The sequence below is a fragment of the Gracilinanus agilis genome, chromosome 6 (assembly GCF_016433145.1).
Source record: "Gracilinanus agilis isolate LMUSP501 chromosome 6, AgileGrace, whole genome shotgun sequence".
Lineage (NCBI taxonomy): Eukaryota > Metazoa > Chordata > Mammalia > Didelphimorphia > Didelphidae > Gracilinanus > Gracilinanus agilis.
In genome coordinates, this window is record NC_058135.1 from 128615124 (window position 1) to 128642266 (window position 27143).

The 27143-nt window shown below is 39.0% G+C and overlaps 1 protein-coding gene across 1 annotated transcript in view; it reads right to left on the bottom strand.

Annotated features, from left to right (window-relative positions):
- Nucleotides 1-21098, bottom strand: part of LOC123251183 (hedgehog interacting protein) — a 132813-nt gene extending 111715 nt beyond the window's left edge. Inside the window, exons 1-4 of the mRNA XM_044680374.1 lie at nucleotides 20817-21098; nucleotides 14163-14358; nucleotides 4863-5019; nucleotides 3952-4153 (exon numbers count right to left, since the gene is read on the bottom strand). Of these exons, the coding sequence (XP_044536309.1) occupies nucleotides 3952-4153; nucleotides 4863-5019; nucleotides 14163-14358; nucleotides 20817-21098 (837 nt within the window). The remainder of the gene's footprint in view (nucleotides 1-3951; nucleotides 4154-4862; nucleotides 5020-14162; nucleotides 14359-20816) is intronic.
- Nucleotides 21099-27143: the final 6045 nt, after the last annotated feature.

The window sequence follows — 27143 nt, forward strand, 5'->3', positions numbered from 1 at the left end:
ACAGGGATGGTATGCAAAAAATTTTTAATGGGTAAAAAAAAAGTCACAGGAATAATTTCATCCTGTATGACAGAGGGGAATTATTCTCATCATAATATGCATTTTGGTCCTGCAACCTGGTATCATCAAAAATAAGGATCAAATAATTGACCAACTAATCAGCAATTTATTAGACATTAAAAAAAAACAAACCACAACAGTTGACTACTTTATGGGTGTTTTTTTTTTTAAACCTTACCTTCTGTCTTATTGGTTCTAAGGCAGAAGAGCAGTAAGGGCTAGGCAATGGGGGTTAAGTGACTTGTCCAGGGCCACTCAGCTAGGAAGTGTCTAAGGCCAGATTTGAACTCAGGACCTCCCGTCTCTAGGCCTGGCTCTCTATCTACTGAGCCACCCAGCTGCCCCCATTTATTTCTTTTTTCAAAATATCTGTGCCAAGACTTTTAGACTGCCAGAGACTGGTCCATCTCCTCATTCAAAGTAATCTAGTGGATAAGTATGTATAGATTCCTATCTATACATACACACAGCTATAATACACACATATGCACATGTAAATACACACACATATAGATAAAAAGATATGTAAATCTCTCTACACATGTATGAAAAATATTACTAAAAAAACCCGGGTGAATGCTACAGCAATAACCAGTCACTTGTCAAGACAGAAGCCTCACAAGTGACAGTTCATACAGAGGTATGTTAGGGGTAAGAGACTGTGCTTTCTTCTGACTGAAACATAGCCTTGTATAGCTCTTTCCAAAGAACTTCTGGAAGAACAAGATCATTCTAGAATGCCCCAAGAGATTATACATGAACAATTTAAAATGTTGAATTCACCAGGAACTTGAGGGAGAGATGGGAGAAGTTTCAAGAGGTCACCAAATCCAACCCCTTGACGCCTCGCAGGTCCATCTCCGAGAGGAAATGGTTGTCTATGATTATATTTTCAAAGATTTCTAAAAAAAGAAATTCCATAGGCTTTCTTGGTAGCCAGCTTCACATCTGAGTAATTCCTCTCACGGGGACATGCATCGTTATATCTGATCTCATTTATTTTTACTATATGCCAAGTAGTATGGTTTGGGGGGGGGGGCTTGCTAAAGGGTGGAGATTCTCTATTTGAAGAAAGGACCTAATGAAGTTACAAGGACAGAAGTTCCATCCAGAATTGGATGAGCAAGATGAACCATAGTGCCCAGGGCAAGAGAGAAGGGAGAGACCCTAGGGATCCCATGAGGCTGTTACAGGAAAGGAAAAAGAGGGGGGGGGGGAGTGTGATCTTGGGCAGTTTCCTATTTTTAACAAATTCTTTTTTCTAAGTTTGGTTGATACCTTTTGTATTGAAATCATGGTACTTTCTGGATCTACCCCCTTCCCAAAGACATTCTTAATTTGGAACAATGTAACTATTAGATAACTATTTTTTACTCATCAGAAATGCCCAGGCATTTTTCTTTGCTAAAGGAATCCAAATGCTGTCAGTGCCCTCAAAATGTTGGCACCCTAGCACAAAGCTCCAGTCGCACCAACCTAATTGTAGTTCTGAAGGCACAATACTGAACCCGTGATTCATGTAATAATTTAGCGGTTGAAAAACACCCTTTGTATCCTATTACATGGACATTTTTAAAATGCTGCAGGTGCCATTGTCCATACTCTGTCAGCAAGATCTGGTAAAATTTTCAGTTAGAGAATGGGATCTTTTGTATTTCAAAAGCAAAAAAAAAAAAAGAGTTTATCATGCACACACAAAAATATCCTTTAGTTATTTTTATAATTCAAGCCTAATATTTTTTTTTATATTTACAAAAGAGATGCTGAAGACTTAAAATATATCAGAGAACCTCCAAAGTTAGAGCAATTAAAATTAAAGCACACTGCTTAGAAGCATAACATGTTATAGGGGAAAGGAACCAATACTTGAGTCTGAAAACCTAGGTTCAGATCCTGCATCTGTCCTTTAATAGCTGTGTGACTCCGGGCAATTCATTTAACTTTCCTATGCTTTAATCTACTCAAAGATGAAGTGAAAGAGTTGGCTTGAAGGATCTCCTAAGTTACTTCTAGCTCCATAATTTTATGCTTTAGTAATGAATAGTATTAATCATCGACATTTCACATAAATCTAGAATTTGAGTACAGGTGCCTTTGGGGATAGGTAGGCTGGGAAAGCAGTGAGTTGATATCAGCTCCAATGGCAGGATATCAGCAGTGACAACATTAGAACATGGATCTATTAGGTTCTCTATCAAAATCGACCCTACTAAGCCATGTTCTTCCCCTGATCTATGTCTATAACTTGGAGAATATAGCACCAGGTAAATAAAGAAAATAGCTGAGTCATAAACCAGCATAGTAAAGATTCTGAACATTCCAATCTTCAACTTTTTTCAAACAGAAAAGCCTACATGTCTTTTTGACCTCTGTTAAACCAAGGTCTGGAAGGCTCAAAGTTTTAGACTTTAAGAAACATCATAACTAATCCCATAGATTACTTAGACTTTTATTATTTTTTGTACACTTTAAGCTTTTTAATTGGTATCTATGATACTTCCATCCTTCAGAAAAAAGGAAATACTTAATTCAAGCTAAATTCTGTCTACTAGAAGGATTAACTAGTTTTGAAGGAAAATATTTTTAAAAAGATGGACATTCTTTGGACAGATGATCAAAGTACAAGTCAGAAAATGAGATTTGAGTTCTAATAACTTAAAAAAACCCTTCTTATCTTCTGTCTTAGAATCAATACTAAGTATTGGTTCTAAGACAGAAGAGCAACAAGAGCTAGGCAATTGGGGTAAAATGACTTGCTCAGGATCACACAGGTAATAAGTGCCTGAGGTCATATTTGTACCTAGGACCTCCTATCACTAGGCTTGGTTCTCTATCCACTGAGCCACCTAGCTGTCCCTCATAACTTTTTAAGTGATCACAATGAGCTCCAATATCTTACTTCTTTTCCCTGTAGGCACATATCTTTTTGTAAATAGCTTTTCATCTACACACACACACACACACACACACACACACACACACACACAGAGTATCGTAGGCTTCTGGTGTTACTCTGTTACTAAGGAGGGCAGGATCTCCTAAATTTGAAACATTTTCTCATTCTAAGGTCCCAACTAGAAAAGAAAGCAGACAACTTACTCGAAGGAGCATAATGAAGGAAATGTAATAGTGTATAACATGCTCAAAAGCTTAAAACATTCAGAGTGGTAGAAACCAAGAGCCTAGTTGGTTCCCATCAAGTGATGTTCTTGGTTTGGTTAGCTCGGCGTAGAGAAGTTTGTACGTACCTTATATACGATAGACAGCATCATGAGAGGAAATGCATACACGTAAGGTGGCTTTGATCACCTCACCTCAAAATGGAGACATTGAATGATGCTCTCCAACTGCTTAAATAGCCAGAAGTGCTTACTCATCTGCTGGTAAATACAGATGTAGCTTTCTCATCTCGGATCATGTACAAATTGCTTACACACAGGAAACTGTCAGTTCAGATAGCAGGGGCTTAATAATAATCATCATGCACAGTGCGTGGTATTGACGGCACCAACTGCGAATGACTCTAAGAGAGAGCTCGTTATACAGCTTGCTACGAAGCTTTGATTATAAGCAGTAGGAAAATACTTTTAAAGTTATGACCTCTATAGGGATGTAAAAGCTGCACAACGATCTGCCCAGGGATTTTCCCACTAACAACCAAACAACATAGACAACTCAGCAACCTCCTCTCTTTTCAGTTACCTCACTTAGTTTTTCTTTCCTTTCTGCCCTTCTTATTTGCTCCTAAAATAGCCACAATTCACTCTCTTTTTTTCTTAGGAAATTGAACAGCATAAGATGGGATGATAAATTTAAACAAACAAACAAACAAACAAAATGAAAATAGCAAGCGGTACCACAAGATGTAAAGAAAAGAAAAAGTGTGCCAACCTTTATTCCACTCTGAACAAGTTTGTGTATGTCCAAGAAAGGCTCCTTGAGAATTTCTCCTTCTGGGGTGAATATCTTCACGTAGCCTTCCTTTTCAAGGATGAAGAGACGTTGGGAGCCATCCCCACAGTGCAGGGCTCCGACAGGCTGCCTCAACCCACTCACGATTTCCTGGGCACAGAAGCAGCTGTGTTTATGCTTTCTAGACAAATGAAAGAAAACCAGTCAGTTTTTTTTTGAGGGGGATGGAGGGAATGAATAGAGATGCAAAACCTCACACATTTTTCAAGACATAGTTCCTGAGGAACTAGTGTTTGGAGGTTGCTAAAAGGCTACTTACTGTTCGAGTCACAATATGACAGGTAAACAGATTTGACAAAGAGAAGCCAAGCAGTTTTATATCAGAGAGCAGAATAAAGGGAATGTTAGCAAAGTTAGTGTAAATGTCTCTTAAAGTTTCTCTAAGTAACCAGTTTTAATTTTTTCAGCAATCATCACTAGTTAGCTTTATTCGTAAAATTAAAACTTATTTTTTAAAAAGTATCAGAGAAAACTATCTTGTCAAAGAAATGATTTGTTAATCTGAAATAAATTCCACTGGATATTTCAACAATGAAATTCAAGTATAAAACTAGAACCAGGGAATATATATACATACATATATATGTGTGTGTGTGTGTGTGTGTGTGTGTGTGTACATGAATCAGAGAGAAGCCAAGCACATGATTAGTAACCTAAATATTAAAAAGGCATTTACACTAATGTGATTTTTAAGAAAGCAAACTAGCAGAAGAAAGAAACATCTGGAGGACACAGCTGCTGAGCATAAGCACAGACTGAGTTGATTCACTGTCAAAACCACAAAGATTTGTCAGTTTTTTTTAGATTAAACAGCATTTATCTTTATGAACCTGCTGATCTCGTCCACTTTGTCATATTCTTCCATCTGGTCCAAATAGTTAGATGTTGGGCCTCTCACTTGTTTTCTTGGAAAATCTGGAAAGCACAAGCCACCATCTTTTCTTGCGTAGTAAAAGCAAAATTCATCAGCTGTAGTTTGAAGGAAACCTTTGAAGTAAATGTAAAAAGAGATCATGAGAAATATTTAGTGCTATTTTGAAAGCATCTGAATTTTCACATGTATTCTGAGTAGAAAATTTAACTCCACTTAAACAAAGCTCACAAAAATTTTGGCCAATAGAGAATATGCTGAGAGGAAAAAACACCACTATCATCCAGCAAAGGCACCTTTTGTGATTTATTGTCCTATCAGGAATTGTAATTGTATTGCAGATAAGATGGGAGACTCCTATTTGGGAAGCTCTTCCCCACCCTTCCCCCTTCCTCTGTTAACTTGCTGCAAATTGCCATTGCAACACATCCAGAAGCTGAAGATTTTTCTGAAGCTGTGAAGATTTTAAATTACTTATCCTGGGTGAAATATTAAGTATCTGAAATGGGATTTGAACCCAGGTCATCCTGACCACAAGGCCAGTAGACTATTCCCTATCTCATGCTACTTTTAAGAATGACAGTAAAGAGATAGCTAGGTGATTCAGTGGATAGAGAACCAGGAGGACCTGGGTTCAAATCTGATCTCAGATACTTTCTAGTTGTGTGACCCTGGGCAAGTCACTTAACCCCATTGCTTAGTCCTTACTGCTCTTCTGCCTTAGAACTGATACATAGTATTGACTCTAAGAAGGTAAGGGTTTAAAGAAAAAGAATGGCAATAAAATGGAAATGATAATAAGGGAGATATTGGGAAAGAATCTTATAAACAAGAATTTGATGTGAATCCTGTAAATATGCTAGAATGTCTCTGATCTCTTCCAATGGGAAGTGTGAGCTTTTTTGGCATGATTTCTTCTTTCCTATTACTTGAGAACTTCTCAAGAGGAAATACACATTTAAAATCAAGATTTTGGAATAGAAAATCTTTCTCAAATCTTGATGTATAGGATGTATTCCGATCTGTTCAACTTGTGAGCATTTAGGATAAAATGGCTTAAAAAGAAAAACCTGAACCAAATCAATATTGTCTCATCACCTGGTTATGAAGAATGGCTGTGCTTTCCTTTGCTGTGACCAAGAACTGAAGCATGATGCTGAACCAAGCATGATATATCGGATGGGACATGGACTTAGATTCAAGAAGATCTGAGTTCAGCTCTCACCTCAGCCACTTACTCACTGGACAACTCTGGGCAAATCACTTAACCTCCCTGTGTGTTACCTTTATTACAGGTAAAATGAAGAAGTCGACCTAATTGGCCTAGAAGGAACCTTCCAGGTCTAAATCCATGATCAATATCAAGGGGGTAGAGCTACCATTCTTAAGTATGTAAAGGCCCATTTTCCACTTTAGTGCTTTGCATGCAGCAGGTGCTTAAATGGTTGAATTTTTCATTGAATCTCTCTACCCCTCCAATTAGTTTTCTGCTTCTCAGTAGAACAAAGTATAATCATTATTGATTTGCATAGAAAAATTATGATCATCATTTCAGGGGAGTTATTCCCTAAAACAATCCTACAGCCTAAGTTGCCAATACTGTTATTTTATGATTGAGTTAAAAGGCAAGAAAAGTTCGATACGACATAACCGAGTAACTGCTGGAATGATTAGGTGGCAAATCCTTGGCACAATTATCGCCAACATCATTTCTGGCTCTAAGAACAAAAAGCATGCTCTGCCTCCAGGATGAAATAAATCTGTCTCCCCTGATTGGGATTTAAAGTTCTTTATAACTCTCCCACCTTGCCAGTCTTCCGGAAATAACCCTTACTACCTTCACATATTCTATGATTCGGTTACCTTGCCTTACTTTCAGTCCCTCCACCATAGCATTCTATCTCCTTGCCTTTACCCTGGCCAGCTGTCCCCCATGCCTTGAATGCTCCGCTCTCTCACCTCTGCCTTCCTGCTTTCCCCAACTACCCTCAAGGCTCTATCTAGTCCCACCTTTTGTAGGAGGACTCTTGCAGTTCTCTCAGTTGCTAATGCCTTACTTTTCTAGATGACCTTTTAACATTCTACATATTTCAGATGAACCATGCTATCCACTCCAGTGAGAATGTTAGCACCTTGGGACAAGGGCTGTTTTTGCCTTTCTCTGCAATCTCAGTGCTGAATAAATTCTGGTTGACCAACTGACCAAACTGCTTAAGACAACCTTGATACCCTGGCCTTTTACAGAGCTTTTGTTGATCATGACCAAAAAAAAAAGCAAACTCTTAATGGAAAATGGGAAAACGGAGGTTTTTGTTTTAACTGGTCAGATGCTGATCAACACATAATATACATAAAGAAACACCATAATATAATACAAGGAAACTCTCCAATTTCAGTTAATGAAGTTTTATTTTTGTTTGGAATGACACTTTCTACCATTTCACATTAAGGAAAGCCAGGAAGTAGTAGAAAATGTTTTAAGATATATTAGTCATAAAAACAACACAATTAGATGTACCAACTTTGCATGTCTGGCATCTGATTTCAGATTTTGATTATGACTTTGCAAAATGGCTTGGCAGCATTATTTTAGACACATGCCAGTTCTAGGTGAAAGATTCCTACTAACGGGGCTAAAGCGAAGGAGATGTGCTTTAATTTGAGCAGTTTTTTTTTTTTATTATTTTTAAACCCTTACCTTCCGTCTTGGAGTCAATACTGTGTATTGGCTCCAAGGCAGAAGAGTGGTAAGGGTAGGCAATGGGGGTCAAGTGACTTGCCCAGGGTCACACAGCTGGGAAGTGTCTGAGGCCAGATTTGAACCTAGGACCTCCCGTCTCTAGGCCTGGCTCTCAATCCACTGAGCTACCCAGCTGCCCCAATTTGAGCAGTTTTTAGGGATGCTTTTAGAATGAAGAAGTTGAGCTCAGTCGAACTGGGTTTGCCAATGGAACGAGTATTTTCTACCCTAAAACAGATATGAGCCTACCAGGTTATTGAGTCTGATTCTCTTGTGACATCAGTCCTCTGAAATCTTAGGTTATTCTTAGAATTTGAAAAAAAAATCTTGCCTCAGGCTCTCCTGGTTACGGGATGCAATAGATAGATCCTTCCTAGTCTCTGAAATGTGCACTCACTGGCGATTTCCAACTAGATGACTGACTTGGAACTGGCATTTGGGAAAAAGGCAAGTGAGAGCAGATGTCTGGGTGGGGGAAGGGGAAAAGTAGAAATGACAGCTGGGGAGGGTGCTTTCTGGGAGGGGTAAAGCAGCTGAGAGGAGGTTAACTCTTTTGTGAAGGAAGAGAGGGATTAGTAAGTGGGAGAAGACTGAGGGATGAGGCAGATCTCAGGTTGATAGAATCAGAGTTTCAAAACTGGAAGGGACCTTAGTCCTTCAAGATTGTTTACCAAAATTATCCTCCTTCTCTAGACTTTAAGTGTTAAATATATAATTCAAAAATACCCAAGAGAATTTCAGTAATTCTCTTCCAGGAAAAAGGGGAAGAACCTGAGTTGAGAGCTCACGTGCAGACTTTCAGCTCTGTGGTGGGGCTGGGATTAACATTTAGATGCCCATGCCTGGTTCCTATCATCTTTGAAGTAAATAACTCCAGGTAGAGATATTTTTGTACAAATGTCAAGAATCTTGGACCACTTGCACACTATGAATACATTTATGATTGAGTATGTAAGTTATCAGGACTCTCTATAGTAGGCTAATGGGAATTTTTGCTTTAAGTTGATGTTTGCTTGTGGGCTCACTGAGAGAAATTCACAGTGTGATTCATAAGAAAGCGAGGATTTGCTTTTATGAAAATATTCTTGTTTTATAGTCCTGCATTACTGTCTGCAAACGGAGACCATTTAAAGGGGACGATTAATGAACAATGCTGGTGGCTGGTTCCAATTTATGTGGAACTAGCAAGGAACAATTGTGAGGAAATGAGAAATAATTTTCAAATGTAAGATCTGAAGATGAATGGGTCTAAATTCATAAACTTCTTTCCAAGGCTCTGGAGGTACCATGCCTCTTAGACAAATTAAAAAAAACAATGCCAGATTTCTAATACTGAATTCCTTCTTGAGCTTTTATGAACTTGAGAAGTCTGATAATAGAAATATAATGGTGTCTGAAAGATCTGATATCATAAAGGGCATTTTCATAAAGAGGGAAATTTTAGATTGAAGTCTCTTCTAATAACTGGATTAATTGTGATTCTTAAAGGAAATTGGCTTTGTGGTAGGCAGGGGTGAATTAAGTCCCTTTGGTTGGAAGATCACCCACAGGGGGAAAGGGAATTCTTCCAGGGCATCACGTTCTCATTGGTGGATGGGGAAGAAATAATTTACCAAATGGTACCCTTATGCTTGAAGGAGTAAAGGGGCGAGTATTTTTACTGCCAAAAAGTGTTTTGCTCACACTGGATCAGCATAATAAGATCAGGTCCAATAATGATGACCATATGCTGATTACTCTTCCAGATGCATATTTTTAGCCCAGCTGTCTTACCAAATGCCCTTGACCTATAACTAATAATACTCTCAAATCATGAATACAATCCTACTGTATCCCAAGGCATTCTCTAAAACTCGGATCTGTAAAATAAACACCATTGCTGGAATCTTGAACTCTAGCCTTTCAGCATGGATTCTAGAGAAAACTTGCTTTCCTCATTGTATGAGCTGCTCTGTACTCATGAAGAAGGAGCAAAACATCCACAGCCTATTAGGCAGCCATTCAAATTGGTTTTCTGGTACGAGATTTACATATGGATGTCTCCACTCGGCACACTTTTACCTGGCCACCTTGTGACTAACCAGGCACATTTGTCATATGGCTGGAGATGAGAGGCTGCTTACTGCCATGGCCCTGAGGGGAAGCTAACTGCTATCAAACCCACGAAGTGCCATGCTTCAGCCAATTGTGCTATCTAGCCCGGGTCATATCATAACATAATGGCTTATGGTGAAAAAATAACAGTGTAAATCCTAAAACAAAGTAATGAAAACAGAAGGCAAAGCACTCTGGCAGACTATCTATCTCTTATTAATATCCCACCATCTGAAAGGCTTTAGTCTGGCATTTAATGAAGAATAAGGTGTATATTAGCAACCTACTTGTGCTCCTTCATGGAAAGGAATTCATCGGCATCATTGTGCAGTTGAAAAGGGAAAAATATTTTAAATGAAAGGCTATAGAGCGTAATGGAAATTGAATTGCTGTTGGAGTCAGAGGAGCTTGGCTACATGACTTACTCTTTCTGTGGCCCTGAGCAAGTCCCTAATCTCTGAGCCTTAGTTTCCTCATCATGAAAATGGGAAGGTTGGACTCTATAACCTATGATCTGTCTAGCAGTATGATCCTGTGATTTAGAGTTTGAATACTGATTCTAATGTTTAGAAACTGGGTGACCTTTGATAAGTCATAGCTTCTCTAGACTTCAGAGGTTGTAAGGGTTGTACTAGATGACTTAGTTTCCTTGAAACTGAAAACCCTTGACCTCTTTGTTCTTACATTAGGCTAGATTCCCCCCCCCCCCCAATTTTTAAAACTATTCCCTAGGTATAAATAAGGTATGCTTGGATCCTGGCTACATTACTTATTAGCTGTGTGCTCCCGAAGGCCACATCAGGCTGTGGGCCTCAGTCTTCTCATCTGTAAGATAAGGATGTTGGTGGCAATGACCTGCATGATCTCTTTAGGGCAACTAACTACTTGGGAATGATTTGGAAAACCAAGCATCTTCCATGAATTTTTTTGTTTTCCCTCTCTTGGAAGTGATTGCATTATGATTGTGAAAACACTCCGAATTGGAGTTAAGGGCTTGCTAATGTGAAACTATTTTTTGAGGGCTCTGAACCAGCAGCCACAGCTATATGTCCTCATCTTTTCCCCTTTCTGTGATAAATTCTCTTTCATTTAAAGATGGGGAAGATGTTTCTTGAGAGAGAGAGAGCCAAGCCAATTTCAGTTGCCGAGATGAAATTAATTATCCCTCAAATAAGAAAGAAAATTCCATGCATTGAATCTATCACGAACAACTCCAGTTATGGGGTGTTTAATTCTTTTGATGTTTCATTATATTCTTTTTTTCTTTTTAAAAAGCTCTCTCTTCTTCAGCAATTATAGGTAGCCTGGAGAAGTGGATATAGAGTGAGCTCTGGAAAGGAAAACCTGGACTCAAGGCTTGTCTTTGACATAGAGATGCAAATCACTTAAACCCACCCTCGCACCCCTCCCACCAATTGCTAACATTGATCTCAGAGATAGAACAGTTGCTAATCTGTATTACTAGACTGAGAGTTCTATCTGGATTACTGGACAGAGTCATTGGGAGTTCCTCCGACTTATAAAATAACAAGTCCAGATTGTACCAGCATCAGTCCCTTCCCTCCCCAATCAGCAATTTCCCTCTCAAAAAGATTCTTTGGGTTAATTTCCTTTCAGCTTTATTGACTTTTAAAGAATTAAGCTTTTAATGCTTCTTAATGGAACATTGTAATTTTTTTTGTCAACCAAATGATGAATTGGCTTTATTAAAAGATATAAACAGAGTATGGTGCTGGTCTAGTTCCTAAATGAATAATGAAAATAAAAACATTTATTTCCTCACAATCATGATCTGTGTGACCCTGGGCAAGTAATTCCATCTCTGTGAGCCTCAGTTTCTTCATTTGTAAGACAAGAGGGTTAGACTCAATAGCCTCTAAGATCCCTTCAGACTTTAAAGCAATTATCCTATGATTTGAAGTGATAAATGTTTTCCTCTTTCCTTTAGAGGAGGAAAAGCTGATCACGAAATAGACTTATGGGGGAACAAAACCCCAAAAGAACATTCTACATTTCCTGTTGGTATTTTTTTTTTAAAGAAGTCTATGCATTCTGATGTTCTCACTGTCATTCAGTCTGTTTTATATATTTGCAGTACATGAATAAGTCATGAAAATGGAATTAAATAAAAAAATTTTGCAATGATCAAAATAAAAATAAAAAGAGGTTTATGAATCTAGTTTTGGACATAGCCAGTGTGAGAATTTGCTTGGCTCGACTCAGCTACCTGTTCTAAAGGCTTTTTTTCCCTTAATGATGGGGAAGGAAGAGAAAAGAAATGACTTAACTGAAAAAAAAAAAAAAAAGCCCTTAAGCAGTTTCTGATTCTAATAATCTGTGCGATCTGGGAAGCAGGGATTGGGGGAGGGGATGGAATATTCCCAGCACTTTCTACTTGGAGGAAATCGTAATCCGTGTGCATTGTTTCTGCTGACCAACAAATCAATGGCCCTCGTTGGGGATAATTAATGCAATATCTTTCTGTTAGTACAGTCCACTTTCGGAACGCATATTTAGAATGATTATTAGCATCTGATTGATGGAGGAAAGGCGCCTATTGGAGTCGGTGCTAAAGCATGCAGGCTGCTCTGTCCAGCACGAAAGTTATGCTTTCATCTGGTTATCTTTCAAGGCAACCTGGGTGGTCACAAAAAGCACTTGACATCTTGATGCACTTCAGCGGTTTTACATATACACAAACTTTGTAGAAAAATAAATTTGTCATTCGTCACCACATATGTTGATCTGGGGAGTGAGGGTCCTGCAGACCGGGCTCCTGTGCCGGGCTGCTCCCTCTTTCTCCAGAGGGGCTTCCCTTGGGAAGTTAAAATCACTCCCACCATGGGCTATAAAGAAAGCTCGTCTTCTTCCCCCGAGGCATCGCTGCCCTCCTTTGCCCTCCCGCTCTGTTCTTGGACTCCGACATGTAAATGTGAAGTCGGATCCTGGATCCTGAGTTTCTGGGCTGCCTCTAAGCTAGCCCAGGAAAGGTGACCCTCCAGAGCTTCCAGCTTGGACCCAGCATTTCTGATATCTAATCTGTTCCTTCTTCTCAGCAGGCAGTCTTGGCAGTTACGACCTAGTCTGCTGTGCTTTGGGGAATGTGATAAGGAGCAAGAAACAGCTGGCTTCAGAGAGCCTCAGAAACATTTCTGCAGTTTATAAAGACAATAATAATATTTTCATATTTGAATGAGTTTAGAGACATGTTAAACCACACCAAAGGGAGCGAGCAACTCTATTCAAAATGTTTTCTCAAGTCAGTAAGAGAGCATTACAAGCCTACTCTCTTCACCCCCTACCCCACCCCCTTCACGAAAGCACCCAAACCCCAGAAAGTGGAGAGCCGTTTTTTAAAAGGAACAGAGCGTACCCTAATTATTTAAAAGTCCTTCTCTAATCTCTCTCACACAATTCTGGAGCTTTAAAAAATAATACATTTAATCTCATAAATAGTGGGTTGTTTCCTGTGACTTTAGCTAACTGGCCCAAATGGCCCCTCGTTGATGCTAATCCAAGTCTTCCTAGATGATGTCTGTTCTACCCATTGTAGCAAAATGAAATGTTGCCATTTTGAATGGAGGAGTCTTTCAATGCCCTGCGAGTCAGGTTGTGGACAGTAAGTGCCTCACATAATGAGATCAGAGGATCTGAAAAGGGACCTTGGCAATCATGTGGTCCAATCCCCTCATTTTGCAGGTGAGGAAACTGAGACTCCAGAGACCTGAAATGAATTATTGTCCAAGGACACAGGAGTAGTAAGTGGCAGACATACAAAAAGCCTGGGATTGGAAGTCCTTAATAATCGGGCAGAAAGGTGACTCCATATTTTTTCTCTAGCTATTCATTATCAAGAACCCCCCAAATTCTCCCCCCATCCCTTCCTCACCAGGAATTGCTTTTGAACATAAAAATATATTGAAGAGTACCTAGTCTTGTTCAAAAATACGATTTAAGTTTTTCGACCCCTTTCAACTGGTTATTGGAGCACATGCTTTGTTCTGCCTTTCAAAGAAAGAACAGAAGAGAGCTATTTTTTCTTTGGCTTATGTGTTCTTTTTAACAGCAGACTTCGTTTCCTATCTTATCTGTTATACCAAAGTTGGTGGACAATCCTTCAGCTTGGCAAAGGGGAAAAATGTCTTGGGAACAGATTCTGAGGAAGACAGTGTGTTCGGCATTAAAAATGTACCATTTGTAATCTGAAGTAGCTAATAAGCTGACCCCAAGAACAGCATGCCAACAATATCCAGAAGTTTGAAAAATGCCAATTCATCATTTGGATGGGTGAAAAAACACAATCATGCTACACCATTAAAATCTTGACACCTTAAAAGGAATAAGCATAAGATGGGGAAAATACATCTTTTGAAAGGTGAGAGAAATCTTATACAAACAATTTCAACATCCTGCGGTGGCTTTTACCTGGAATGTGGCCTCTACACGTGTAATAGAATTCTTTGCAATAATCTTCGCACAGCAAGGGCAATGCTAGCTCCCTTTCAGAAGCTTCTACTCTCTCAGGTGAATGGAATAGATTCTGAGAATGTGGTGAGCAGTGGGCACATCTGATTTCCTCTAGAAGTTTCACACACTCTGTGTTGTTGGTAACAGAAAATATCTGCAAAACAGAAATCAGAAATAAATTCGTGATCTCGTTATCATCCTTCCCGAAGAGCTGCTTTGTAAGAACACCAGAAGAAAAGCAGTGCTCAAGCAGGTTAGTTATCAGGACCCAGGTTTTCATGAGAGGTAACATGGTGTAGAGAAAGAAGAGCTCATCTGGGAGTTGGAAAGACCTGTGTTCAAATCTTGCCTCTAGTGCATACCGGCTGACCAAGGTCAAGTCACTCAATCTCTCCAATATTCGATTTCCTCCTTAGTAAAAAGGGAATCATGATAGAGGTAGAACCTTCCTCACAGGGTGGTTGTTCAGGCTGATGATGTCTGTTCTATACTTTATAAACTTTAAAGCCCTATATGAACGCCAGTTATTATTACAACACAGAAAACCTGGATATCTAGTTGGTGTGACACTTACCCATACCAATAAAAATAGTGTAGTATTTGCCTATGGTTCCTTCACTTGTGAAACATTAGGGACTAGTTTAAATGTTTTAATACCTGTGACTATCAGTCATTCAAACACACACATTGAGTGACTATCCAAAAACAAAACAAAAAAGACTATCTAGGCCTACCACATACACAAATTTAAGCTCTAGATTGATTTTTCTCCTGAAGTTCTTGGTATAAATTAATCAATTTTAGATCCTTTGGGGGTTTGATTGATTTTTCTTCTAGAGTCATTTACGTGTATCTTTCGGCAGCTGACATTTTCCTAGTATAGAGTAATTTATAGTTGATTGAATTCTTTGACATATATATATATATATATATTTCATTTACTCATATGTTATAATGGTACATAAGGAAAAAAAGCTTCCCAACAAAAGAAAAGGTAATAACAATATTTCTAATTTCCACAGGAATAATAATTTACGCTTTTAGATATAGTTTTTATTGATCGTTATATCTTAATCTGGAAATGACTTCATATTTTTATCAGAACTATGATCTACCTAAGCAAATAAACATACAAATGGATTATAAAGTTATAGATTATGATGCATATTTCTGCGGACAATGGCACATATTTTTAGCATAATATTTTGGTTTTTGTGCCCACAGAATTTCACTGGACAAAGGTACATATTTTTAGCATAACTTTTTTTTTGTGAGAAATGCATTTGATTTCTTTTTTTCCCCTCTTTTTATTTTTTTGCCATTAAAAAACACTTAATAAACAAAGTGGGGAGTCCATAACAATATTAACTTGTTCTTTTTTAGTTGATATTACACACTTCTTTGAATAAATCCAGTGAGTGATATAACCACAACAGAAATATTTGAAATATCAGGGAGACCAGCACTGTCCAAACTCAAGCACCAATACCACTATTTAAAAAAATTCCTTCTGTGAACTGGAAAATCATTTTACATATTCTTTGGCTTGTTTACTAAAGAAAATTTGAAGACTGTTTTTGTACTTGACTTATACCTACATTTCTATATAAATATCAACATTTTTAAATTATATGATGTTTTTCAAAATCAAATTTTTAAAAGTTTTTTTTGAGGGAAAGAATCAATAAACAGTTACCAGCTTATTCTATTCTTTAGTTTGTAACCAGATGCTCTAATTTGAATAAGTAAGGATGCTCCTATTTTTAAAAGTAACACTATTCCAGTTCATATGAGTATTTGCATCTAAAACAGCAAGGAAATTGTTTTAGCTAAATATATGAATGTGCTGAAATTTTAATTAAACAGAATTATATCCAGGGAACTCCAAAAGAAATGATCCCATTTGGTGAAAAAAGGAAATAAAACTCATAATTGATTATAAATATTTGAGATTAAACATATAAAAATGGTGATATATTTGAAATGCAAAATTCCAATAGAAATAATCCCAATGGATGGAGAAAGAAATTAGATTTGTGATTTATTGTAAATTTCTGCTTCTGTCCAGAAGAAGTCGATTAACCCAAATCATTTTAGATTTTTGCTTCCTTTATTTACATGACAAGTGGTTAAGTGGTTAAGATTTTCAAAAAAGAAACATATACAAGACACTTAGAATTTGCATTCCAAGAATTTTTAGAATGTCTTCGATTGTGCATACTTTGCCAGACACCACCAGATCTATGCAATATTCTATTTTTTCCATCTCTGTAGCCTATCCAATGTTTATCACTGCAACAAAGCATTGAGAGGAAGAGCGTTTAAAACAAAGTAAAGGCACCTCTTTGGCTTTGTGGGAAATGGGTGCTTAATTACATCTGATTTCATGTAGTATATGCATACTTCCATTTTTAATAACTGAAACAAAACCCTGCCAGCTGCCATCCGGAGGGAGCTTGATTTTAGTGCTGGAAGAATTTGGTCCTTTACAATTTTTGGAATGTGCCTTGGCCACAAAATAACCCATCAAAAGATTAAGGAACGGGATTCAATAAATTATCTGAAATCAAGTACAATATTATTCTTTATTAAGTTTCATGCTGTTCCAACACAGCAGGATGGTAACATTTTGCTCTGTGTGAGGTCCGCAGTGTAAATACCTATCTGAAGATAGATAGAGCCATCATTCTAGCTTAAGTTTCAATGAACCAGTGGTCTTACTGAAGTCAATTAAACTGACTTAGCCCAAAGCTCAAACACTGTTTTGGACAGATGAGTATGGGTGTGGGCAGGGTATTTTGTCTTCTTTAATAGCACAGACACAAATACACATACATGCACACATCTTTCTCTAAGCCTGACAATGCCATCCATCTTAACAAGAAATGGAAATGAATTTCCTTTCTTGATTGGAAAAAAAAAGTTACATCCAAAGCCACTGATGACAGTGGCCTAACGTGGACTTTGGAAAACATGTAAAACTTGGAAAGGTTCTGATAGCATGCTTAGTAATGATTATGCTTGCTGCTGACTAATTTATAACATCTGGAAGGTCATCCTTTAATCTCTAGCCACATGAAAGTAAAACTCATTGAAGAAAAGGTAAGCAAAATACTGGAATCCACACAGAAAAGTGTGGCCTACCAGGAAAACTTATCAACAAACAGTAAAAATCAGTGACAGGGACCTTCTGTATTTCTTTCTTTAACAAGGAGCAAAGCAAGGGGAGTAAAACAGCACCCACATGGGCCTGATGAGTTGACAAAAGGGGGAATAAGGCATGACAGTATATTAAGAAGTTGCCTTAAAAATCCCCGAGTGTACCAGAATTTATTTCTAAAAAATCATATGTCTGCAAGGTTGTTCAGCTGTTGGGGAAGACACATGCTTCTTCTGGACCCTAGTGCTGAATTATGTCATTAGAGAGTTCAGTTTCAATTTTAGGCTAATATGTAAATAGATCATTGTATTAAGGCAGCTGTTAAAGGGAGCCCAGGATGAGTTATTTGTTTAGTTAGATGTGTCCAACAATAGCCTTTGTTCCTGAAAGAGCCAGAGCAAACACATGATTGTAAAAGGGCACACTTGAAAACAATTACTTTTCACCCATTCCTTGACAGCCTTGGCTGTGAAGCCACCCAAGGTAGCAGAAAGACACACACTGAAAAGGGGGGCTCCTATGTCAATCTACCCATAAGTTAAGTTTTAGAGATGCTGCCATTTGAAGGTTGCAGTTGCTGATGCTTTTGGATGATGATAAATAGACTATACGAGGGCTGTAATGAAGTTAAAGATCTTTGCTAAAAATCACATCCTAATAGTATAACTTCACCAATTATGGAACAACTTATGTTGAGGTTTTGAAAAAACTCATATGGTGTCATCAGAATTGCTTCTATACGTTGATATTAGTATAAAACACTTTAGTCCAAAAATGATACTTTAGAGCATTAATTGAACGTTCTCAGTATCTTTCATATTCCCATCTCTTATAAAGGTTTGACTGCTACTGTCCTGATAGAATGGAATGATTTTGAAAAGGTTTCTTTTTTTTTATTCTTTCTGTTTTTGCAAAGCTCTGTAGGCACCCCTACCCTGAACTTTAAGCTAATGGCTGTCATTACCTTGAATGTGTATTATTAAAAATGACCTGACTATATTTCTGATAAGCCAGTAAGCCTTAGAATAAACTTCAAACTTTAATAGATAGATAACGTGGCTTAAAATATTATTAAAATGATAGGACAAACATTTCTTAAAAATACAAAAGAACATCCCTACATAGTAGTTAAAGTAGTAAAGAATACTTTATTTTGAGAATGATATAGACTATTTATAATGGGAACACATATCAGAAAAAAATACTTTATTTTGAGAATGATGGGTTTATAGACTATTTATAATGGGAACAAATATCAGAGCCCACAAGATAAATTTCGACACAAACTCATTTTTAAAATGAGGTAGGGGATAAAAGTGAAAAGGAAAGGATTCTGGCTTTGCCAGTTGTTGCTTCCTCTATGACCTTGGCCAAGTCACTTCACTTCTCTAGGGTCTCCATTTCCTTATCTGCACAGAAAGAAATGGGCTAGACGACCTTTTAGGGGTCTTTTCCAGCTCTAAATCTATGATCCTTTGAACAAGGGAAAACCTATTTGATAAATGTCATGTCCATCTTAAATAAAGCAAGGGAATTATTTTTATAATGTGATTTAATCTTAAGGGACACAACACGGCCCCCCTACCCCTCCTCCCAAATCAGTCAATACCATGTCCCTATCCCCCAAAGAATTTAGTGATATATGAGTTTTTCCAGTTTGCCCTGATATTGTCCGTGGCAAGTAGGGTGAGTTAAGGACATGTTTGCAGCCTTTCTCCTGAATTTCTTGGCTTTTGGGGGCCCCTTTCAGGACTATTAAAGTTATCAGAATGTAGTTACTTTGTCATCGAATTCTATTCCAATCAAAGAGCTTAATGATACTTTGTGGGGAGGAGAAAGGAATATCCTTGCTCAGAATCTCAGACTCCTACTGCATATGGTAAGAATAAAGAGAGAGACTATACTTGAAAACCTGTAGCAAGACAGTTCTCACTCATCTGGGAATAGAAGGACTAGGACAAATGCCCCCTCAAAAGCCATGAACATTTGGACAGAGCTGGGGACTGAAGGAGAATGATGTTCTCTAGTTTCACCCATTAGTGAACCAACTAACAACACAATGGTGTTGTTGTTATTCTTTTGCCATAAGCAACAGGGCTCTGTGTGTGGGCAGCAGTTTAGTAGGGAGGAGGATAAGTCGACCCCTTTTTGTCCTATTGATTTTTTCCTATTTGCATGACTTGAGCAAATTAAATGATGCAATATGGCTTTTTGTTACAAAACAAAGTGAGAGATACCACCCAGACACATATGTTGATTCGTAAGAGCTGTTTACATGAGAATAGAGTGAAATCTACCGTGAACTAAGCATAAAAATTAGATTCAGCCTGGGTATTTTTTTTTATTATGCTTGGGCCAGCAAGACTGAAACACAAGTTTTCCAAGAGTCTCTCAGACCTTGACAACTGCAGTGTTGTAACAGAGGAATTCTTAATTAAACCTAAAATGGAAAGGGGTGGGGGCGGCAAGACACCTGATTGTTTATTTCACGTGCAGGGATTGTTAATGACGTGATCCCGGCACTTCCCCACCCTCCCCACCCCCCGGGTGTAGAGTAAATTCCCCCACATAACTGCGGCGCACGCTAAGAAATTATATATCTATGTAGGGATATCTATATTCACACATACACAGATATTATACCAGTTGAAATAAGCGTGTCTAGAAATGAGCCAATAAAACTCTCGTACGCACGCATATTGCCTATCTACGCCAGGGGAACGAAGTTACCAGTCTTTAAAAGTTTTAGCGAGTAGAAAAAGGATCTTTCTTTATAAGCGATAGCGATCCAGAGCCTGAATTTACAATGACATGTGGGGGCGGAGGGGGGAGTGGGGAGGCGATAATGAATCTTTTCCCCATTTTGTGTGTGGAATGTGACAGCGAAAATCTTTCTCTGGTTTTCCAAGCTCTCAAGCGTGGTTTGACTCGGAGTACAAGACTCCCCCCTTGGTAGGGGCTGGAGATCATAAACCACCCATGTTTCTACATCCTCTCTTATAGTCCAACCTTTCCCCAAACCAAGCACGTGGAGAAAACGGCACAAGCCTTTTCTATCCCCAGAAAAATAAACCGGAAACCACAGTCACCTTAATTTACAATTTTCACCGAAGCCAGTGCCTGGTTTAATACGAAACACACGCTCCACCTCGATACTTTTCAAGTGTTCACACAGGCGAGGATGATAGAATCGCAGGAAGTCAAACTTTCCTGAGCCAGAAGGTGATCTAGCCAGGCACCGTGTATAGGGACTTGGGGGGAGTGGGGGTCGATCCCTGCACCCCAGAATCCTTAAAAAGCAATACTTTAAAGTTTGAACAGAAGAAAGTACCTCAATACAAGTCTCGTAGCTCTAAAGCCTTACAGTGAATACACCAGGACTGCTGGACCCCTTTCATCACCCTACAGCATATTTGCTAAAGTTTGCACCCATGCAATTGACGGCTGCCTACCTTGGATTCCATGTGCAGCAAGGACTGACTGTCAATCCTGGAACAGCAGGAGAGCCGAGGGTAGAAGGCACCACAGACCGCTTCTGGCCCGCTTAGGGATTCCAGCTGGGACATCATCCTTCTATCCCTCCTTTTCAGCCGCTTTGGTGGGTTCCCATTCAGACACCTTCTCCTCCGCGCACCAGTCCCTTCGTTCCTTTCTCCAAACTTGGCATCTCCTTCAAAGAAGCCCAGAGCCACGGCTACGAGAAGCAACTTAAAGGACAGCATCTTCAGCATCATCTGCCCAGCAGCAGGACGAGAAGGAGGAGGAGGAGGAGGAGGGGGAGACGCGTGTGGAGGAGAAAAAGGGCTGCTCCCCACAGTGCCCTGCCACACAGCCCCTGGAGGAGGAGAGAGGGCGACGGGGGCTGCAAGGCTGGCAAAAAGGCCAAGGGAGGCAGTGAAGTGGAGGGACCCGGGCAATTTGGTAACAAGTTTAAAAAAGCACCGAGAAAAGGGGACCAATGCTCTGTGGGAGCCCAAGGATCGGGACTGAGTTTAATTTGTGCCAGGGACGCTCTCCGTGGTGGTGCCAGTGTCAGAGACTGAGTTAGGGGGCTTCGGGTGCAGCCTGGAAGTGGGAGGAAGAGAAGGAGCAGAAAGATGAGGACGAGGCGGCAGGGGCAGCAGCGGGGGCAACAGCAGCGATTCACTTGTTGTCCAAGTAACGGGAGGTGCGGAGGTGGGACCCGAGGAGCAGCAACAGCAGCAACAGCAGCAGCAGCAGCAGCAGCAGCAGCAAAGACGGCTCCAGCGGCAGCGGCAGCAGCAGCAGCAGCAGCAGCAGCGGAGGCGGAGGCAGCGCTGGGATTTAGATGATGCTGAGATCTCCTCTGCCCGCGGCTGCAGCTCCTCACACCGACTCTCATGTTTCGCTCCCTCTTTTCTTCTTCTTTTTAACTAGCGCGCGGGGAGGTGCTGCCACCGCGCGCCCCTTGACGTCACCACTGATGCTCCCGCGCCCCCGCCCCGGGGCAAGAGAAGGGGAGGGGAAAGTGCTCGGAGGGGGGCGGGGCTGTGAGAGGGCGCGTGCCCGCCAGAAGGGCTCGCTCCTGCAGAGGTGGTTGCTGCCACCGCCTCTGCAGCAGGGTTGAGGGGTCTGAGGGAGAAGACGAGGGGGCAGAGCTACCAGATGCTCTCCTGTTCTTATAGATGCGAAAGAGACCAGTTTGCAGAGACTGGGGTGGAGTTTTTAGCAAGATGACCCTTCTTCCTGCAGTCGCTAGTGTGTTGGTGGGTTCCGGGAGGGCGAAGCACGCTTATCCCTTTTCTCTAAAGCCCTGGGTGGGATTGCAGTTATACAGCTCTTGGTCTTATCCTGGGACTTACTCGAGGTTTGCGGAGATGAGGGCTCCAGTATATCCTGGCATCTACAAGCGAGTGACTCTCCTTTCCTGCTCAGTTCCTTGCTCCTTAGTGCAAAATCCAGAACTCCCCAGAGAAATTAAGTGAAAGTGACCCGAAGGAGGATGTAAGAGGGGAAGGCAGGGAGTAGAGATGTGCTGATTCCTTACTCGTCTTCATACCTTGCCTCTGCTACCTTGTGTGGCGAGGTGTTCCTAGAGGGTGGGGATAGGCAAAAGGGGAAAAGGATGGGAGTCTGTGAAAGGTGGGGGCAGGAAGAAGTTGAAGGGTCTCACAGAGATCAGGGAGAAAGGAAAGAGGTCAAGAGCTTCTGTCCACTCATCCTGTCATCCTTGGCTTGCTGAACTCTTGGATTTAAAAACTCCGAATAACCATATGGCCACTTTTCAAAGGTCCCACTTTCTGGTTCTGTTTGTTTGATGGTTTTGTTTTCTTAAAGAAGTGGGGAGGTCTAACTTACGGCATACTTGCCCACAATCATTTTCTCTGTCTCTGTCTCTGTCTCTCTGTCTCTTTGTCTCTCTCCCTCCACTTCCCCTTCTTCCCCCACGATACACGTTAACTTTTAAAGTGGTTTGGACTCTCACCCCAGGAGGATCATACACCTGCCAAAATGGGGCTTTAATACATACAAAGTAGTCCTCAACTCTTTGGAGTTTGGAGGTAGGAGTTAGTGGTCTATTCGGATAGCCCAGTTTGTGTTCGTAGAAATAACTGTACCAGTTCCTAACCTTACCAAATAAATGTCTAGTCTTGGGCAAGTCTCAGTTCCTTGCTCCAAATGGTAAAGGGAAGTGCAGAGAAGGAGAGTGCTCAACAGCTGACCTACATTCCACTGGCACCTAGGTGGCATTGCCCAAGACAAACCTGCACTGGATAAACCAGGCATTTCATTGAATCAGTCATTGAAGCTAAAAGGGTGAGTACCAAATTGTTCCCAAGATTGTGTGGCACTCAACTGGCAACCACTACATGCCTGAGTCACTCTGTTAAACTTCTGAACTGAACTTGTGGTCTTTAGTTACAATGAGTTGTGCATGTTACTTAAATATATTCTATATAGCCAACTTGATTTATATTTCAGATTGAAATGAAAATGCCACACATACTTCCAGAATGAAAGAAAAGTGCTGTCAAGAGGAGAGAACACTGGATTGGGAGTTAGAAGGTAGGAGATCAATAAATCAATTAGACAAGTATTTATCAAGTGCTACATGTGGCAGACTGTGTTAAGCGCTGGGGATACTAAGATAGGTTAATATATCCTAGATCTCTAGAAGCTAACATTCTAATGAAAGAAAACATTCTAATGAAAGAACCCATACAAGATCCATTCAGAGTGGATAGAAGTTAATGTTAAAGGAGAAAGTTCTAGAAGCTTGGGTGGATGGGCAGATCAGGAAAGACATCCTTCAGGAAACAGCATTTGAGCTGTGTTCTGAAGGCAACCAGAGATTCTAAGAGGGGGAATGAGGAGGGAGAGCATTTGAAACATAAAGTGAAGGTCAACTGGAATTTGATGTTATCAGATAAGATTGGAAAGGACCTCATTCTAACTCTATTTGTGTGACTTTGGGTAATTTTTATTTCACCTCTTTTAACCTCAGTTTCTTCATCTATAAAATATACTAGTTGAAACAGCACCAACTTAATTTTAAATAGCATATTTGTAGAAATCAAATAAGAAAGTTTAATTGAAGTTTCTTTCTCTTGCCTAAATAGACCCTTATGATAATGAATAATTTTAAAATTAGTTTTATAGGAATTTTTCATTTTTTGCATTCATAGGAAATTTTATATGAACTTTGCACATGGAAGTATGAGAAATTTCTCTTAGTGGTTCTCCTGTTTTCTCATGGACACTTTCATCATAATTTTTCCTATATATTATTATTAATGTAACAAATATCAACACAAACATACCTCATACCCCCCAAAAAACCCTAAAAACTTACCTTGAAAAAGGATATTACATATGAAAACATGAATCTCTGTTTATAGCATATGTATAATATACACACAAATTATGTATATATCTATATTTGAAATTTAAAATGGTAGTTCATCACTATCTTGTTTGTGTCCATTTTTGAAATTTCTTTTGCTCTCTTCTGCACATTAAAAAAAAAGATTCATTGACTCTCTTTTTTCCTTTTTCTTCTTCTTTTGGTATTACTAACATTACCTTCCCATTCCCTCCTATAACTTTCATGAAGGAAAAAATGCTCTTTTCATAAGCATTGCAGACATATGAGACAACTCATCATACTGTCCATGTTTGAAAATAAGTAGGACATTCCTTCTCTACAGTCTACCATCTTTCTACTAGAAGATCGGGAGCATAATTCATCATCAGTCTTTATGATCAGTCATTGCATTGATGATAGTTCTTCTTTCACATTTCCTTTCCTTTCCAATGTTTTTATTCACGGCAGAAATTGCTCTCTTGGTTGGGTTTATTTCACTCTACATGTTCCTACATTACCTCTTTATTTTCTATCTCTAATTATCTATCCATTTTCATCTAGTAATGGAGGATCTGTCAAGACTACCTATCAGGTAGTTGAGATACTTGACCTGAGCATGGAAAGAAAATGTATTCAAAACAATGGAGGTAAGGGGGCATTTAAAAAATCAATTCAGTTCACATCATAAGCATTCAAGAGATTTGCTTCTAAAATCAGTCAGATTGTAGATCTTTTTACAAATGTTATGGCACCATAAAACTATTTTAAACATTTGATAAGCACAAATTACGTATCAGTATGGATCCCTCACTAAACTTGAGACAACTACAGTCCTACATTTGTACTTCTTCTATCAAATATTTGTGTTCCTTCTGAATTTTTAGGTTTGGCATTGGAACTAGACTAATAGATAATTATCTCATTGATAGTACTGAACTAGTGATAACTTTTACTTTCTTGAATCTACAAGTAGTTTTTTAGCTTAATTATACATAGTGGACATTGTAAAGCACTTTGCAAGCCATAAAGTAGCATATAAATGCAAGCTATGATTATTATTTGTACAAAATTTGATTATTGTACAAAATATTGATTATTTGTACAAAAATTGATTATTGATTGAAAGAAGCAATTTCCATAAATTGAAAACATGGATACGCACGCTTTTATATGTGATTTCTTGAGTCAAACAATCAATTGACTAAGCTTTAAATGTTATGTATGAGCTGGATTTGATAGTAGATCAATAATGGGAGTAGCTAGCTGGAATAGTAGATAGAATGCCAGGAAGACCTGAGTTCACATTTGTCTTCAGACATTAGTCACATGATCTTGAGCAAGTTGCTTAACTTCTGTTTGTCTCAATTTCCTCATCTGTAAAATAAACTGGAGAAGAAAATGGCAAACCCTGTCAGTATCTTTGTCAAGAAAAACCCAAACAGAGTCACAAAGATTCATATACTAATGAACACCACCACCACCACAACAACAATGTCCAATAATCCAATTTTTTGTTCAAGTGATGAGTTTTAAACAAGAGATGGTCCTTAGCCGTGGATTAGAGCTCTTGGATTCAAATCCCATTCTTGAGGTACTCATTGTTTAGGGCACATCATTAAACTCTGAACCTCTTTCCTCACCTATAATAAAGAAGATCTGATTACATGGCCTGCTAAATTCCTTTCTGACGCTGTCTATGATTCTCTGACTAATGGCCCAGTCGACTAAAATCACAATGTTGAGGGTGACTGACAAAAACCAAAGCAGCTGGTTTTGCTGCATCTCTTTGTCTGCTTTTAGCCTATGCTCTACTTTAGACAAAAATTTGGGGTGCAGCAAAACACAGAGCTAGCAACATTAGTCTATGGAGTTAATTTCTATAAAGTCATATTTATTGAATCCGTATATGAGATAGTGCTGGACTAGAATGAACAATCCTTGTGTTTTGAGTCCCATCTCAGTATTTGAGCAAGTCATTTAGCCTCTCTTTGGTTCAGTTTCCTTATCTGTAAAATGGGGATAATAATACTTAGAGCAGTTATCTCCCAGGATCCTTGTGAGGTTCAATTAATGAATGTATATAAATCGCTCTGCAAATTCTGAAGTCTGTATATACCCTCTATTATAGTTGATTTATTATTCATGACACTAAACCTAATTCAAATCTATTTAATGATAATGAAGACTTAAAGTAAAATGTCTCTGTGAAAGTTTTCTATTCATTTTGGTAACTCCCTTTCCAAAGCAACTAACATAATGGTGATTGCAAACCATCTACTCAAATTGTTTCTGTTGACCACATAATTTATTTAAATAAATATCGAAAAGGCAGAAGAAATGCTGGCTGGAAAATACTAAAGGAAAAGTTTGAAAACAGAAAAGAGAATAAACCAAAAGTAGAACATCACAAAAAAAAAGTTCCAGAGGAGTCACAGCTAATGGGTGATTCAGACTTCTGAGGGGAGCAAAGAGTGAGTTTCCTAGAAAAAAGCTGGGAGTGTGAGATGAGATATTTGATATTCCAGTGAAGGCAGTATATATAGTGTATTAACCAGAGAAATAGATAGCCTCGGATAACCCAGGATCAGTCACCACCCCTACATATCTCATGGCATATTTTAAAATCTGAAAAGGTAATTTCACTTGTCTAGAATCACATGGTTTTGGAATGTGTATGTGTGTATTTGTATGAGTGTGTGTATATGTATAGGAATATATGTTATATTGTAGGTACATATTATATTTATATATTGCACGTATAGGTATGCATATGTAGGTACAGGTGTAAATACATATATAACACACACATATAGCTAATATATGTATTGTACACATGTGTACAGCATATGTATTTGTATGTGTATAGAGTACATGTCCTAAGGAATCATGGTGTGTGTGTGTGTGTGTGTGTGTGTGTGTGTGTGTGTGTGTGAGAGAGAGAGAGAGAGAGAGA